Genomic DNA, 14232 nt, shown 5'->3' with positions numbered 1-14232 from the left:
TCAGACAAGGAAGAAAGATCTGGAATTTTTAATCTTGGGTATACAACAAAGACTGTGGCTTAGCTGCTAAAACTCAGTGCTGGTGGGGGCGCTGGGAGAGCTGTAGGGAACAAGGCCGGGCACAGGCCTTAGTGTGAGAAGTGGGTGGAACAAAAGGTACCGGGTCTACTTTTTCTAGCACCAGACCCAGCCCACCAATGGCCTGGCCTCTGGACCCATGCCTGGACAGGCGAGCAGGATCTGGCATTTTCGGGGGCCTGTGGCAGTGCCATGTAGCTGGAGAAGGTTCCTGTGGGCTGTGTGGCAGGCAGGCAAGAGGCCCGGTGGGCTGTCCTGGTATCATCCCACTCTCAGACCCAGTGAAGGGGTTTCTAGCTTGGGGAAGGCCCTCTGGGGCATGTAACAGAGAGGGGCAGGAGGTGCTGAGTCAAACTCCAGGTCAAGAGGCCAGGGCCGGGGATGCTGGAGGTGACAGAGGCTGAGCCACCGGTCACTTATCTGGCATCAGAGCGTTAGGGTCAGGTCCGCCCCTCCCACGAAGCGGGACTGGATGCAGATCACCTCAGGCAGTTGGGCTTGGAAGCGCCTGACGGAGGCTATGCTGATGCCGGGACACATGGCCACATCTACCATCCGCAGCTGCCTGCACGCCTGCCCGACGGAATCCAGAGTTCTGCAGGGAAGCCGCCAAGTGAGCACCTGACCCAGCCCAAGCCCAGCCAGCCCCCACCGTGGGCAGCCCCTGACACACTCAACTGCTCCGTGAGCTGACTGCAACTGGACAGGTTGAGGTGCTGCAGCCTCGGCCAGGAGCTGGCCGCCTGCGCCCAGCCCTGGTCGCTGAGGAGGCTGCAGTGACTTAGCGCCAAGCGCTCCAGGCTGGGGCAGCCCTTGGCCACAGCCACCAAGGCCTTGTCTGTGAGTGCTGGCAGCAGGCTCAGTGATAGCTGCCTCAGCTGGGGGAACTGGAGCACCTGCAAGGATGCAGTAGGGACAGGGAGGGTAATGAGGCCCTGGAGCCCTTCCGGCTCCCTGTACCCCCAGCCAGAGGAACTGCCACATCTAGCAGAAGCCCATAAGAAAAGGGCTTGTTCCAAGCAAAAAGTTCTAGCCCTGGGGTCCTCAGCCTATCCACGCCCCCAGCCTCACACCTTGGTTAAACTGGCATCAGTCAGCTTGCTGCAGGCTGTGAGGTCCAGCTCCTGCAGGGCCTGCAGCATGAGCAGGGAGGGGCCCTGTGGCTGGGGAGAGGGGTCCTTGGGGCTGGAGGCCCGGTACTCCAGCTCTTCGTGGGGCTGTGGGAGGAAGCTCCTGCTCAGGTTCCTCCTGAGTTTGGCCCTCAACTGTTGCCGGAGAGGGACGAAGGAGGGCAGCTGAGCCCAGGGACCCCCCACCCGCCATGACTTTGAGGGTCTCGCACCTGAGGCTCCTGCGAAGGCGCCTGGATGGGCTCCCCCAGCCCCAGGAGCCCCCAGTCACCCAGCTCCTTGCACCAGGCCAGGCGCAGGACTGAGAGGCGGGTGAGGTAGGTACAGATGGCCTGCAGGGTCTGGTTGGTGAGGGCCACACAGGAGGACAAGTCTAGCACCCTGAGGCGTGGGTCCAGCCCTGGGATCAGGGAGAGCACCGAGGCGTCCTAGGAGGGAAGTGGAAAAGGGAGCGGGTGATGGGGAGGTGCCCGTTGCCTGTGTCACGAGGCGTGGCAGGCTGTGAGGTCCAGCTCCCACGGGGCCTGCAGCATGGCCACAGGGGCCCTGTGGCCAGGAAGAGGTGTCCTTGGGCCTGGAGGCCCAGTGCTCCAGCTCTTGGTGGGGCTGTAGGAGGAAGCCTTTGCTGCTCAGGCAGGGAGGGGTCCCTAGGAAGGTTCTGCCCAAAATTACAGCCCCACAGGCAACAGGAGACTGTCACAGGGCCCAAGGAAGGGTGCATCAGTGTTCCTGTGCTGTGTGTCACAGTGGACGTGGTGGGCTGAGAAGGGGGACCCAGGGAGAAGGACAAATACCTAGATTGGCTGGTGTAGGAAGGATGCAGGTGAAAATCTCTAAGGCGTTCACCTTCTCTGTGCTCCCAGCACCAATCAGATATGCTCCCTCTAGAACTGGGGGGACATATGGCAGAGCTGCCACCTGCCAGGAGCAGTTGGGGGATGGGGGGGGCAAGAACTAAGGGCAGGACAGAGGAAGCTGCTTTGTAGAGATGCAGACATGGGAACATGGGCCTCCAGAAAGAATGGCTAAGAGACACACGATCGACACAGTGAGGATGGAGTAGGGCAAAAGAGAGGCATTTGGGGGAAAATGTTGAGACACTTTTCAGGTGGGGAATGCTCTGGGCACAGCCATAGATTGAAGGAATAATCTGCTAAAGAGGGAGAGGGCGACACTGCTAAGACAGGGACACCACCCAGAGGGACAGGGCTGAGCCCTATTGAAGTAACCAGCATCAACCAAGAAATGACCCTCTTCCTCCCTTGTCACATGGCCTCCCCAGGGCCCCTCCTGAGCAACTACTGCTGTGTAACCTCGGTGCCCCATCCCCCAGGGCTTGGTTCTGTCACCCCTGCCCCGCGAACACCCGCCCTCAGTCCCCTCCCGAGACTGCAGTGATCACCAAGCACTGGACTTGTGAGGTGTGGGTCACCTCGTGGGTGGGCCCCTCTGGTCTCTGGGACCTCCCTCTGCAGGGACCCACCACGGGGGCTGCAGGGAGGAGTGTGGGCAGCAGCACTGTCTGCCTAGGCACCTTTCCTCTTCCAGTTCACTTGGACACAAACACAGGGCACCTCCCTGGTGCCAGGCTCCCAGTTCCCCCAATCCCTGGCCCTGGTGAGGATGGAAGGAAGGGGTGGAACGCTCACCTTGAGTGAGGAGCAGTAGGCCAGGCTGAGGGAGGCCAGTGGGGGTGGAGCTGCGCACACCGAGCCCAGGGACTGGGCCAGTTCCCGCCCTCTCACCAGGCAGCATTCGGCCAAGTCCAGGCTCTGCAGCTCACACAGGCCCCCTAGGGCTGAGCATCCCGCATCTGTCAGCCGCTGCAGCTTCCTCAGGCTCAGGCGCCGCAGGTGCCGCAGGCCCCGGCTCACGGCCAGGACTGCTCCATCAGCCAGTTCTGAGCAGCCGCTGAGGTCCAGGGAGGTAAGGCCTGGTTGCTGGTGGCAAAGGGCGGCCACGGCCTCTGTGGAGAGGTCCCGGCAGCTATGCAGGCTCAGTTCCTGCAGCTGCAGCCCGGCCACCTGGCCCAGTGCCCGCAGGGCCTCGGGCGGCAAACCAGTGCCGCTCAGGTCCAGGGCGTGCAGCCTACCAGCCCGCTCCTTCAGGAATCGCAGCAGGTTGCGGAAGGAGAGTTGGGAGGGGGAGGAGTCCTGGGGGCCGATGGTGCCCCAGGCTGGGCCTAGCTGGAAGGTGAGGTGGCAGTAGGCCAAGGAGAGGCGCTCCAGGCAGGGGGCACAACTGCTGAGCCGGTTGAAGCTGAGGTCGGCCAGGTCCCGAAGGCTAGCCAGGCTGAGCTCACGGAGGCCGCTCAGCGCCTGCTGGACCTGCTGCGCCGTCTCAGGCTGAGCCAGCAGCATGCCTGACGTGAAGAGGCTGTTGCAGCCACTGAGGTCTAGGATACGCAGAGCCGGGCAGCCCAGGATTAGGGCCACGAAGGAGGCCTCTGTGGGGCTGCCCCCACCAAGGCACAAGCTCTGCAGGTGCGGGCCCAGGTGGTGGGTAACAGACCGCAGCACCTGGAGTGAAGCCGGCGAGCCATCCAGGTTGGTCAGGCTGATGCAGGTGATGCCCCTGAGACCCAGGCTCTTGATGGCCGGAAGGGAGGCAGACGACACGGGGATGTTGTACTGCACGCTGGCCTACAAGGCAGCAGCGGGCCTGGGGTTAGCCCTCTGGCCTCACAGTGTGCCAGCCATTGAGTCTGGTGGCAATTTGCTGGCCAGAGTTTGAGGGAAGATCAGGGAAGGGCCCTTCTACAATGGGGACCCACTGTGGTGTCACGTGCCTGAGGGGGTGCTGATGGGACGTGGGAGCAGGGAGGACGGGTCATACTGGGGCTCAAGGGGGAGGACTATGAGGGGAGGACAGAAAGTTAGTGATGGCCGGGGCTGAGCGCCTATGGAGAGGCTGGGCCAGAGTGGGGACTTGGCATGCTGGGTACAGGAGGGCTGGGGGGTGCCCTGGAAGAGAGCCAGCGAAGGCCCCTGGGAGCAGGAGGACAAAGCATTCTGGACTCCAACTTTGGGGACTTCCAGAAGGTGGCCTTGGGACCCATGGACTCCAAATCCAGGGCCTCAGCTTAGTCTTAGCTAAGCAATCAGCCTCCCCCACTTTCTCAAGAGCATATAAATAGCCCTCAGAGCAGCTGAAGGCGGGAAGAAGCAACGGCAGGTGTCGCTCACCACAACGCCCTGTGGCCCAGATGCCAGAGATCTGGGGCAGGCAGTGAGGCCAAGGTACCCTGGTGGCCTCAGTGTCTCGGCCACAAGAATGTTTGCAAACCTGGCTTTTGTGTGTAAGTGAAAAATGTGCCTGCGCATGTAAGTGTGGTGTGCGCATGCGTGGATGCGTGCGTATACGCACACGTGAAGGCCCTTTAGGCTGGAGATTGGAGATGCGCTTGTGATCCCTGGTCTTATCTCTGGAGGGTCTGTCTGATTCCTGCAGTTGAGGAGGGAGAAGTGTACTATTTCTGTGGACAGGAGCTCAGAGAACGAATTTCAGAGGCAGGGAGGAAGTTGGCTCTACTGGAGAGGAACCGGGGAGCTTGGGGAGCACAGAGCTGGAGTCCGGTGGGGCGGGGAGGCAAGCTCAGGGCTAGTTGTGGGGAAGGGTTGGCTTGTTTAGGAGTGTGAGGACCCGCCAGTAGTTGTTTTCAGAGAAGCTTCCCTGATCTTGTGCCAGAGGGAGCCAAAGGACAGAAAGTACAGGAATGTGTGGAACTGGTCTGTGGGGGAGGGAGAAGAGGGCTTGGCTTCTGAAACCCTAGCCCCATTTCTCTACCCCCACCAACGCCCAGGCTGCAGGCAAGTGATACTCATAGATTCTTGTTTTCACAAGCAGGCTCCCCCGGAAACCTGTCCAGTGAGTAACAGGAAGAACAAGCTGACATTCCCTGCTTGTCCCCCACAGAAAATCATCAAAAGGGAACCAGAAAGGTCAAAATGATGCGTAATATGCGCTCCCTGCAAGATGCTTATCAACAGGATTCTTCCAGGAAGACAGGTGGAACTCATTCCAGGTGTGGAGACCCCACCTGGCTTCTGCCCCAGAGAGAAGCAGCCCCCGAGGGCTGTCGTCCCGGGAACGAGCCTGTGGTTAGACGGAGACCAGCTCCCACCAATTTCATGGGAGTCTGGGAGTCAAACCAGGTGCCCAGTTCAGACCCCATGGTCAATTCAGGTGAGAGGAGCTCTGCCCATAGATCCCCGCCGTGGACACCAGGAGACAGTGGGGAGTGGGGAGTGGGGACGCCAGAGACCTGGGTCCCTCTCTCAGATTGAAGGAGAGCTAGCGAAGATACCAGTGTGTGAGGCTGGGGAGCGTACTGAAAAAATCAAGGAGAAAAGGTTTTAGAAAGGAACGGTAAAGCATGCCTCCAGCCATTTCAAAGCCCTGCAGTGCTAGATGAGCCAGTCTCATGATGAGTAGAATGAACTCTGGTTGGGGGAGTGTAGAGCAGTGCTGGTTGCCAGGCAGCACCTGCCCCCACCAGTCACATGGCACCCCGCAGCCCCCAGCACCAGCTGCCTTCAGTCTTCCTTCTTTCCCTATCTGCCTGAGCCTTGGCTGCCAGCAGTGTTCTTCCCTCTCCCACTGCCTTCTTATACACAAGGTAAACGAACAGCCCAGGTCCAAGTGCAGGGCTGGCAGGTGGCCCCAAGAGCTACCTAGTGAAGGGGCAGGGCCTGGCCTAAAGGACTTCCAACTATGGGGCCAGGTGAGTTTTGAGGCCACCTCCCTGCTCCCCACAGTTTTTCTTGGTGGGGAGAAGACAGCCTCTAAGCCATCACCCAGGTGGTCTACCTGGGACTCATACAGAAGTCCAGGAGCGGTCTGTTGGGGATATTTACTCTCTGTGGGGGCCAAGCGGCAGCCTTCTGGGTTCTGGTCTTTGCCCCAGTGTAGGAAAGTGCCCCTCCCCAGGGCCTGGGAAGATGCTTCTAAAGCCCCAAGGGAGTACAACACGGGTACCTGCTCCAGCTTCAGTTGCCTCAGCACAGAGGGGCCAACTAGCCCCCCGGTCTCCTCCCTTCTTAATGCTGGCATCTTAAGAGTAAATGCGGACTCATTTGGAAAATGCCCTAAACCTGCTAAAAGCAATACATGTCCCTTGACTGTGAGAGGCCAGGACTCTGTTGTAACTACTGAAGTCCTGAGCTGAGACAGCAGGCCTGTGTGCAGACTTGGAAAACCATCTGAGAGAGACATGACCCTCCTGTCTGCCAGCACAGGAATCCAAAGTTAGCACGCCTGTTTTCCAGAAGGACCTTGAGGAAGCCTATGTCCTGGCGCCTAGGGGCTTTGGTCTCCAGAGAGGAATAAGACTTTGGGGCTCATATCTAGAGGCTCTTATAGACACCTCAGGCAGGAAAAGGCAGCAAGGGGCAGGAGCCATCCTGAGATCTTCACAGTGACCAGCCCGGTGGCAGCACCTCCACCCCAGTCCCAGGTATGGACGGAGCCCAGGTGTATGTCAGGTGTTGCCTTTGTCTGTCTGCTTATTTGAGAAAAAGTGGAATTAAGTGGGGGCAGGTGAAGGAGATTAAGAAGTTACCAAGTCAAGCATCCTAGCCTGGCCTGGAGCCACACAGCTTGGCCTTGGTGAGCCAGAATCTTCCACAGCATCTACTAGCTGGGGTACCACCTCCTCAGCCCGCTGCACCCTGGGAGATGGTTCCTGTCAATAGGGCTCCAGAGATTGTTCGGTGGTGTCGGCCCTAGATGCCCAGGTATCTGTGGCCTGGCTTCCCAGGGCTCCCAGTCCTGGCGGTGGAGTAGGGGGCTGAGCTTTGCAGAGTCACCGAATGGGTCTTTGTCAGTGCTCTATCTGGAGCTCAGGGTTCACTGGAGAAGCTCCAGTGCTAAAATGGTAGACTCTGGATCCCAAACTCTGACCCCGGCCTCCTCCTCTTCTTCCTTCCCTCACTCCTGTTCCAGTCTCACCTTCATCCCTAGGCCTGACTGCCCACTTGGCTTCTTCTGCACCCTGCTTCTTTGCTAGACTCCAAGAAGCCTCCCTGGCTGATGGCCTCTCGTGAGGGCCCCCGTGGCCCTGCCCATCATGTGGGTGCACCTGCTCTCTGTGCCCTCTGCCAGCCAGGGATGATGAGACCATGGCTGCCTCTGGGTATGTGCTGTCCGAGGAAGCCACAGCCTCCCTTCCTGTCTGCAGTGGCACCCCTCTCCTCACAGCCCCCCTCTCTTCTCACTCCCCTAGACTTCTTTCCAAGCCCCTGATGCTACTGCAGCTCCCTGCCCTCACTCCAGCCTTCTCAGAGATGTTTCAAATAGAAACCAAAGCCCTTAGGTGGGAAAGCCCTCCTGCCCTGTTCACATCCACCAGCCCATCCTTGGCAGGACTCATCAGAACCTCCTTCCCTATTTTGCTCTTGGGTTCAAGGAGACCCCCTTCTCCCAGCCTACTGAGCCTGTCCCCACCCTCTCCTCTGTGAACCCCGAAATCTCTGCCTTTCCACTTCTCCTTCCTCAGAGTCCACAAACACCCCAGAGTCTTAACAAAGGCTTCCCTTGACCCTGCAACCCCCCTCGCCCCTCCCCTTTACCATCATGCTTTTTGGAAGCACATGGGTGCCCACACCCACGGCGGCCACCTCTTGACCATAGCTTTGCCCACTGATCCCTCCACCACTGTCCCCACAGAATCCTTCATTCCCAGAAACAGCCCCTCTCCATCAAGGTCACCAACACCTGAGGGCTCCTCTGCAGACCTCCCACAAGTGTCCTTCCTCTCTGCTGCACCATGGTGCCTACTCGGGATGGCCTGTCTCCCTGGTGTTCTCTCCTACTGGGGGTTCTGAGACTCTGGCCTCTTGTCTCTCCTACCTTCTAGCCTGCTCCCCATTTGGGGTCATCAAAGAGCAGAAAGACCCAACCCATGGACCAGTGGGTTCTCCATGAATTGTTCCATTCCACCACACACACACACACACACAGTTTCCCTCCACGTGCACCCCAGCAGACTTCATCCCATTCTACCTACTCTGTTTCCCACACCTTTTCCTGAGCACCAGATACTGGGAGCCATGGCCTTATGGACCTCTCTCCAGATACAAGGATGCAGTATGGCCCAATCTGAATTTACTGCCTTATCCCCGCTTCTCCCAAACTCTCAGCGCCTTCTACCAAATCACCTAAGTCAGAAATCTGGTAATCATCCTAGACTGCTCCCTCATATCCACAATGCCCAAGGTCCTTTCCAGCCCATCTCCTATTTCCTCTTGGCCTTCAGTCTCTCTGGCTCCAGTCTACTCTTGGTAAGTGATCCTGACAAAAGGCAGCTGACCACGCTTTTCAGGCCCTTTGATGGTTCACCACTGCACAGGATGGAAGCTGAGCTTCTTGGCTGGCATTCAAGCCCTTTTATGTCAGCCCCCTGCCTACTTCTTCGGCCCCAGCTTTCCCATGCCTGCTCTGCACTCTGGCTCTGGAATGCTAATTTCAGACCACTGTCTTATACTTCCATACCTGGGTTCACCTGTTTTTTTCTGGGGGTTGGGGGGGGGTGGTCTGACCTCTCACCTATTCCTTAACAAAATATGTATCCTCTCTTAAGATTTAACACAAGCATCCCCTTCTCCATGAAGTCTTCTGTGAATCTTCTCTGCATCTTTGGTATGCGTCTATGCACCTTTCTTAAGATTTTGAGTGCAGTGCTGTCTCTCTCTCACTATTAACTCTGAGTGCTGTGTCTGCCCCAGCCCTGGGGCCTAGCACAGTGCTGGGCACAGAGGTAGCATCACCATCCAGATGAGGGAGGCCTCTCTACAGGCCCCTCCTCCTCTGCTTGCCTCTGGACTGGTATCCTTCCTGGGCAGTCTCTGTGGCCTGCTCTTCTGGCTCCTCTTGTTCTCCCCAGGGAAAGTGACTGAGATCCAAGGCTTAAACCTCCGCCTGTTCAGAATGACACCTTCACCTATATTTATTACCCGGATCTTTCCCTTGAATTCCTCTCTCAGAAGTCCAACTACCAACTGGATCTCATCATTTATATGTTTTATACTTCAAATTTTCAACAAGTTCAAATCAAATTTGTTTAGAAACTAGGCTCAATGACACTGGAGAGAGAACTCAACAACAGACCGTACTTAAACACTCATTTAAAATTTGACAGAGGAGGCTTCCAATCCATTATACATAAATGGTACTTGGGCTACTTGAAAACTAATCAGTTTAGCTCCTTACCTTACAGCATAAGTCAAAATAAATTACACCAAATATATATATATATATATATATATATAAATTCAAGCCATAAAACAGTTTTGCTGTGAACCTAAAACTGATCTAAGAAGTAAATCCAAATTTAAAATAAAAGGAAAATATGAGTGTATATTTATCAGATCTTTGAAGAGGCAAAGTATCTCTAAAGCAATGGCAGAAATAAAGAAAATGATGTTCAGAGTCAACAACCCAGAAATTTAATCCCTGTATATCTCATAAATAACACATATCTACAAGTCAAATTTAAAAAGGCAAATATATGAGGAATATATTTCAGTAAGTATGTAAAAGATTAACTTCTTTAATGTATAAAAAGTTCATACAAATCGATAAGAAAAATACTAAGACCCCAATAATTAGACAAGGAACAGAAATACACAAAAGAGGGAAATATAAATGGTCCGCTAATGAGAAAATTGTTCAACCTCAGTGACAGTCAAAACTGAAACAAAGGGCACTCATTGCTTGCCTTCCAAACTAACACAAATGCCTGCACTCATCTCCTAGCGGGTTGTCTCCCTACGACTCACCTCTCAGTCCACTCGGCACTGTGGAGATCTAAGACATAAATCAATGCATGTCACTCCCCTGCCTGATGTTCCTTTAATGTTCCTAAAGTTCCATGGGTTACCTCGTTACCCACGATGGTAACCAGGAGAAAACCCTAGCAATACCACCTGCCACATCTGTCTGGCTGTCTGACCCCTTTCTAGCCTCATCTCCCACCACTTCTCTCCCACACACCCAAGTTCCAGTCATAGCGAACCTGGGTGGTCGTTTCCAGAACTATTTCACACCTTGGTGCCTTCGCCTGTGCAGTTATGAGTCCTGAAGACCAACCTTCACGCTTCTCATCCTGTTCCTTCAGGAAGCCTTCCCTGATGCTGCCAGTCTCCTTCCGTGTCCTTCATGTTCCCATGGCCCCCTTCATGCCAATGCCCTGAGCACACAACATCATGATCACTCACGTATTTGTCTTTTTCCTTCACTGGACTATGAGTTTCTCAGGAGAGGGGACTATGTTTGGTTCATCTGTAGAGTCCCAGTACCGGACCCAGAGCCAAGTATGTATGAATAAATATGCAGGAATGAACGGATGGATGATGTATGAGCAGGGCCACGAGCAAGCTGAAGTGAGACCACTGGGAATGGGCTGGGTGAGGGTAAGCACCTTACCTCCCGAAGGGCAATCTGGGCTGCACAGTACCAAGCCCGGCTCACGAGGGAGGCCTCTTTCTGATCTGACAGAGGCAGGAAGCTCAGAATATATGTGACCATCTGAGGGAAAAAGACAGGGCATCGGGGCTGTTAGTGCTGGTGGGGCCCTCTGAAATCTTCTCTTTCTGGCAGCACGGTAGGTCAGAGGGGACTAGAGTGCTGGCTTCTAGCTCATCTTGGATCCTAAGCTTCAGAGAGTCTTCACTTCTCCTCTCCAGTCTCCAGGTATCTTTACTGGGAACAAACCTTTCCTGAGCACCATCTGGATGCAGGTTTGTTCTGATAAAAATCAAACTTCCTGCTCAATTTGATAAAAAGGGCCTGGGCACTGGGACTAGATGAACCTAGTTTAGATCCTTATTCTCTCAACTGACCCCTCTGAGCCTTATTTTTCTTATCTATAAAAAGACAGTTGTAGTGAGATTTAAGTGGGTTACTGTGACGGTTAAATATCATGGTAAAGTGTCTTGCACACAACAAGGCAAGTGCTGATCTTCAGGAAGTCACACTGGGACTGTACTCTTCCATCTTCTTCACTGCCAACTTGGCTTCTCAGCCAGCTGTTACAATTCTCAGCAAGACCCATCCTGGCAGGCTAAGGCCCTCACTCCACCTATGCTCTATGAGGCTGGGGGTGGAGGCTTTCTTAGGGACTGGGGAAGGGAGCTGCCTGTGAGACCAAGAATAATCTGATATTAACTATTCTTTTCTTCTGGAATCTTCCCTCCTTGACTTCTATGACTGTGTTTTCTAGGGCTCCACTCACCACTCCAATTGCCCTGTTTCTAGATTCTTCTGTGGCTCCCAGGGCTCAGACCTGAGTCTTTAAATTTGTTCACTTTCTAGGATAATAAATTCACTTGCATTGCTTTAACAATTACCTCTATAAGAAAAACCAACAATTCAGTATTCCATATTGTTTTATCATTCATGTGCTAGTCTAGTATTGCCAACTGTCCACAGGATTCTTCATCCAAATGTTTTACCATCACCTTCACCTCAGTCCAAAGCAGCCCCTCCTCCCAACTTTCCAGCCCCCGAGCTTCAGTGGCAACAGAGCATCTTGTCTGAAGATCCTGATAAAACTTTATACTCCTCACGCTCTTCTGTCCCTTGCTCTAGATACAGGTGTAAAGCATAGGCTTTACTTAGACTCATTCAAATCCCAGCTCCACTAGTTCCTAGCTGTGTGACCTCAGGCAAGGTATGTGATGTCTCTGAACCTCAACCCACACCTGTAAAATGGGGTTATTAAAAAAATCTAGATCACAGTCTTATGTGCTGTGCTTAGTCGTCCAGTCATGTCCAACTCTGCAACCCCGTGGACTGTAGCCCGCCAGGCTCCTCTGTCCATGGGGATTCTCCAGGCAAGAATACTGGAGTAGGCTGCCATGCCCTTCTCCAGGGCATCTTCCCAACCCAGGGATCAAACCCAGGTCTCCCACATTGCAGATGAATTCTTTACCGTCTGAGCCACCAAGGAAGCCCAAGAATACTAGAGTGGGTAGCCTTTCCTTTCTCCAGGGGAACTTGCCAATGTAGGAATCGAACTGAGGTCTCCTGCATTGCAGGAGGATTCTTTACCAGCTGCCCTCACAGTCTTATGACAGGGATTAAATTATATATATATATATATTTAATAGATATAATATGCTTCACACCTAGTAGATGATCCATAAATGGTTCCTGGATTGCTGTTATTAATAATTCTACCTTTGAAACCTTTCCACCTTAGTGATCTTCATCACCCCAGACCAGGGTTCCTTCCACAGTCTCCCACCTGATCTCCTTGCCTCCAGGTTCATCCTTGCTAATCATTCCACAGACTGCAACAAGGTTAATTTTCCTAAGAAACAGCTTTCAGTCTCAGTGCACTCCTGATGAAAACCTTTGGGGTTCGCCAATACCCTCAAGACAAAATTTCTTCTCCTGGGTCAGCACTGCCAGGCCTCCATGCCTGACTGGACCCCTGATCCCAGAGCTTCCACAAGCCAGTCTTCTCAGTGTCCTACAAACACAGCATGTTGATTTTCTTATTTTCTTTTGCCTATGTGGACCTTTTTCCTGGAATGCCCTTAAACTTGACCCTCACCAGCCCACTTGGTCTCTTCTTCCCTTCCCTGATTGCTAGTACATGAAGGTACTCAGTACTTACTGGATTGAATTAAATAAGGATGGACTGTCTTTTACCTCTCTTTTCACCAAAGGTTTGCTCAAGGAAGGGGTGGGAAGATAAAACAGATCATTACCGAGAGGAGAATGACTGGTGAGAACAGCCTCTGGGCCAGAGAGGCTAGGCCTGGGGAAGAGAACTTTGATGGGGACTGGGACTGACCACGCTCTGATCCCCAAGAGCAGGCAGGAAAACTTGTCTGAGCTGAGGTAAGATAGTGGTCATCCTGTCTTCTGGGGTTCAGCAGCCAACCCACAGAGCAAAAGGAGGGCAACAAATCTGTCCTCACTGAGGGGAGGCAGCATGATTCTTTGAGCTGAGAAGGGGGAAAGCCTTTCTAGAGGAAACAGAAGAGGCAGTGCTAAGCGTGGAGTGGCCATCCCAGGAACTCCATTCCAAGGGGCTACTAGAGATATGACTGGTCATCTTTGTGATCCACGGTGATGGGACAGATATCCTCTGGGGCAGAAGGGGGAAAGGATGCCATCGCAGGGGACTCACTGGGTGTGGAACATCATTCCAAGGGCCGATGGGGAAAGGGTGCCCTGTCTTTCTTGGGCAGTGGGAGGGGGCTGCCAACTTTCTGGGCAAACAGGATGGAGAGGCCATCCCAAGAGGCCACTGGGACAAAACTTATCTGTCTCGCGACAACAGCGGCAGAGTGATCTTGCTCCAATTTAAGTAGAAGGAGCAAACATCCCATGAAGGATGAAGGTGAAGGAGGCAGGGATGGCCATCACTAGGGGCTGAGGAAGTGGGGAGCAGGCCTGTCCTCAGTGAGGGAACTCAGAGACCATGCCCCAAGTTGATGGGAAGGGGCAGTCTGTCTTCCACCGCCAGGGGAAGGGGCAGCCATCTCTCGAAGGGAAGGGAATGGAGCGACCATTCCAAGGGACCAATGGGGGTAAGATCGGTTACCCTTCGGGGCTGATGGGATGCAGCGGACATCTTCCAGAACTGAGAGGGAGGGACGGCCATCTCAAGAGGTCAGGGGTAGGCAGAGGCCCTGTCCTCGCTGAGGTGACAGCAGCTACCTCCTGGGGCCGATGGGGGAGGAGAGGATGGTCCCCCAAGGTAAGGAGACAGAGTGGCCCAAAGGCGGGGCCGTTACCCATAGCCTGCAGGTCCAGGGATCTCCCGGCCGGGTCTTTTCCGCCAGACGGGCGGGGCCGGGAGAGCTGTCTGACAGCCCCTCCCCACAGTCTGGGACCCCGAGGGCGGGGCCTGTCCCGAGCTAGGCCTGAGGGCGGCGGCCTCTCACCTCCAGCGGCAGCGACTCCGCCATCGCATCCCTGCCGCCTCCGCCCCCGCGCAAGGCTTTCTGGGAAGTGTAGTCCCGCCGGCTCTGGAAGGCGTAGCTTGGGAAGGAAGTGGACCTCCAACTTC

At 54.6% G+C, this 14232-nt stretch overlaps 1 protein-coding gene across 4 annotated transcripts; it reads right to left on the bottom strand.

The window, feature by feature from the left end:
* Positions 1-13: 13 nt before the first annotated feature.
* LRRC29 (leucine rich repeat containing 29) lies at positions 14-14216 on the bottom strand. Of its 4 annotated transcripts, XM_027516296.1 has the most exons (7): positions 14108-14216; positions 10632-10733; positions 2858-3850; positions 1421-1636; positions 1152-1295; positions 757-974; positions 14-673 (listed from the first exon to the last, which is right to left on the bottom strand). In XM_027516296.1, exons 1-7 carry the CDS (start codon positions 14129-14131, stop codon positions 505-507), a joined length of 1866 nt encoding a protein of 621 aa, XP_027372097.1. In that variant the 5' UTR covers positions 14132-14216; the 3' UTR covers positions 14-504. The 4 variants fall into 4 exon arrangements, with proteins under 4 accessions (XP_027372097.1, XP_027372098.1, XP_027372100.1 ...); XM_027516297.1 differs by lacking the exon at positions 1152-1295; XM_027516299.1 differs by lacking the exon at positions 14108-14216 and having other exon boundaries at positions 2858-3174; positions 10632-12015.
* Positions 14217-14232: the final 16 nt, after the last annotated feature.

The sequence above is a fragment of the Bos indicus x Bos taurus genome, chromosome 18, assembly GCF_003369695.1.
Source record: "Bos indicus x Bos taurus breed Angus x Brahman F1 hybrid chromosome 18, Bos_hybrid_MaternalHap_v2.0, whole genome shotgun sequence".
In the NCBI taxonomy this organism is placed as follows: Eukaryota; Metazoa; Chordata; class Mammalia; order Artiodactyla; family Bovidae; genus Bos; species Bos indicus x Bos taurus.
This window is presented reverse-complemented; position numbering and strand designations above follow the sequence as displayed.

What these genes read in the sequence shown, in the direction of transcription:
- LRRC29 (XM_027516296.1), bottom strand. Translation starts at nt 14,131, where the DNA reads ATGGCGGAGTCGCTGCCGCTGGAG. An exon ending in CCTACTGCTCCTCACTCAAG is followed by an intron (nt 1,637 to 2,857) that starts GTGAGCGTTCCA and finishes CTTCCCTCCTAG; the next exon opens with GACGCCTCGGTGCTCTCCCT. An exon ending in CGCCTTCGCAGGAGCCTCAG is followed by an intron (nt 1,296 to 1,420) that starts GTGCGAGACCCT and finishes TTCCTCCCACAG; the next exon opens with CCCCACGAAGAGCTGGAGTA.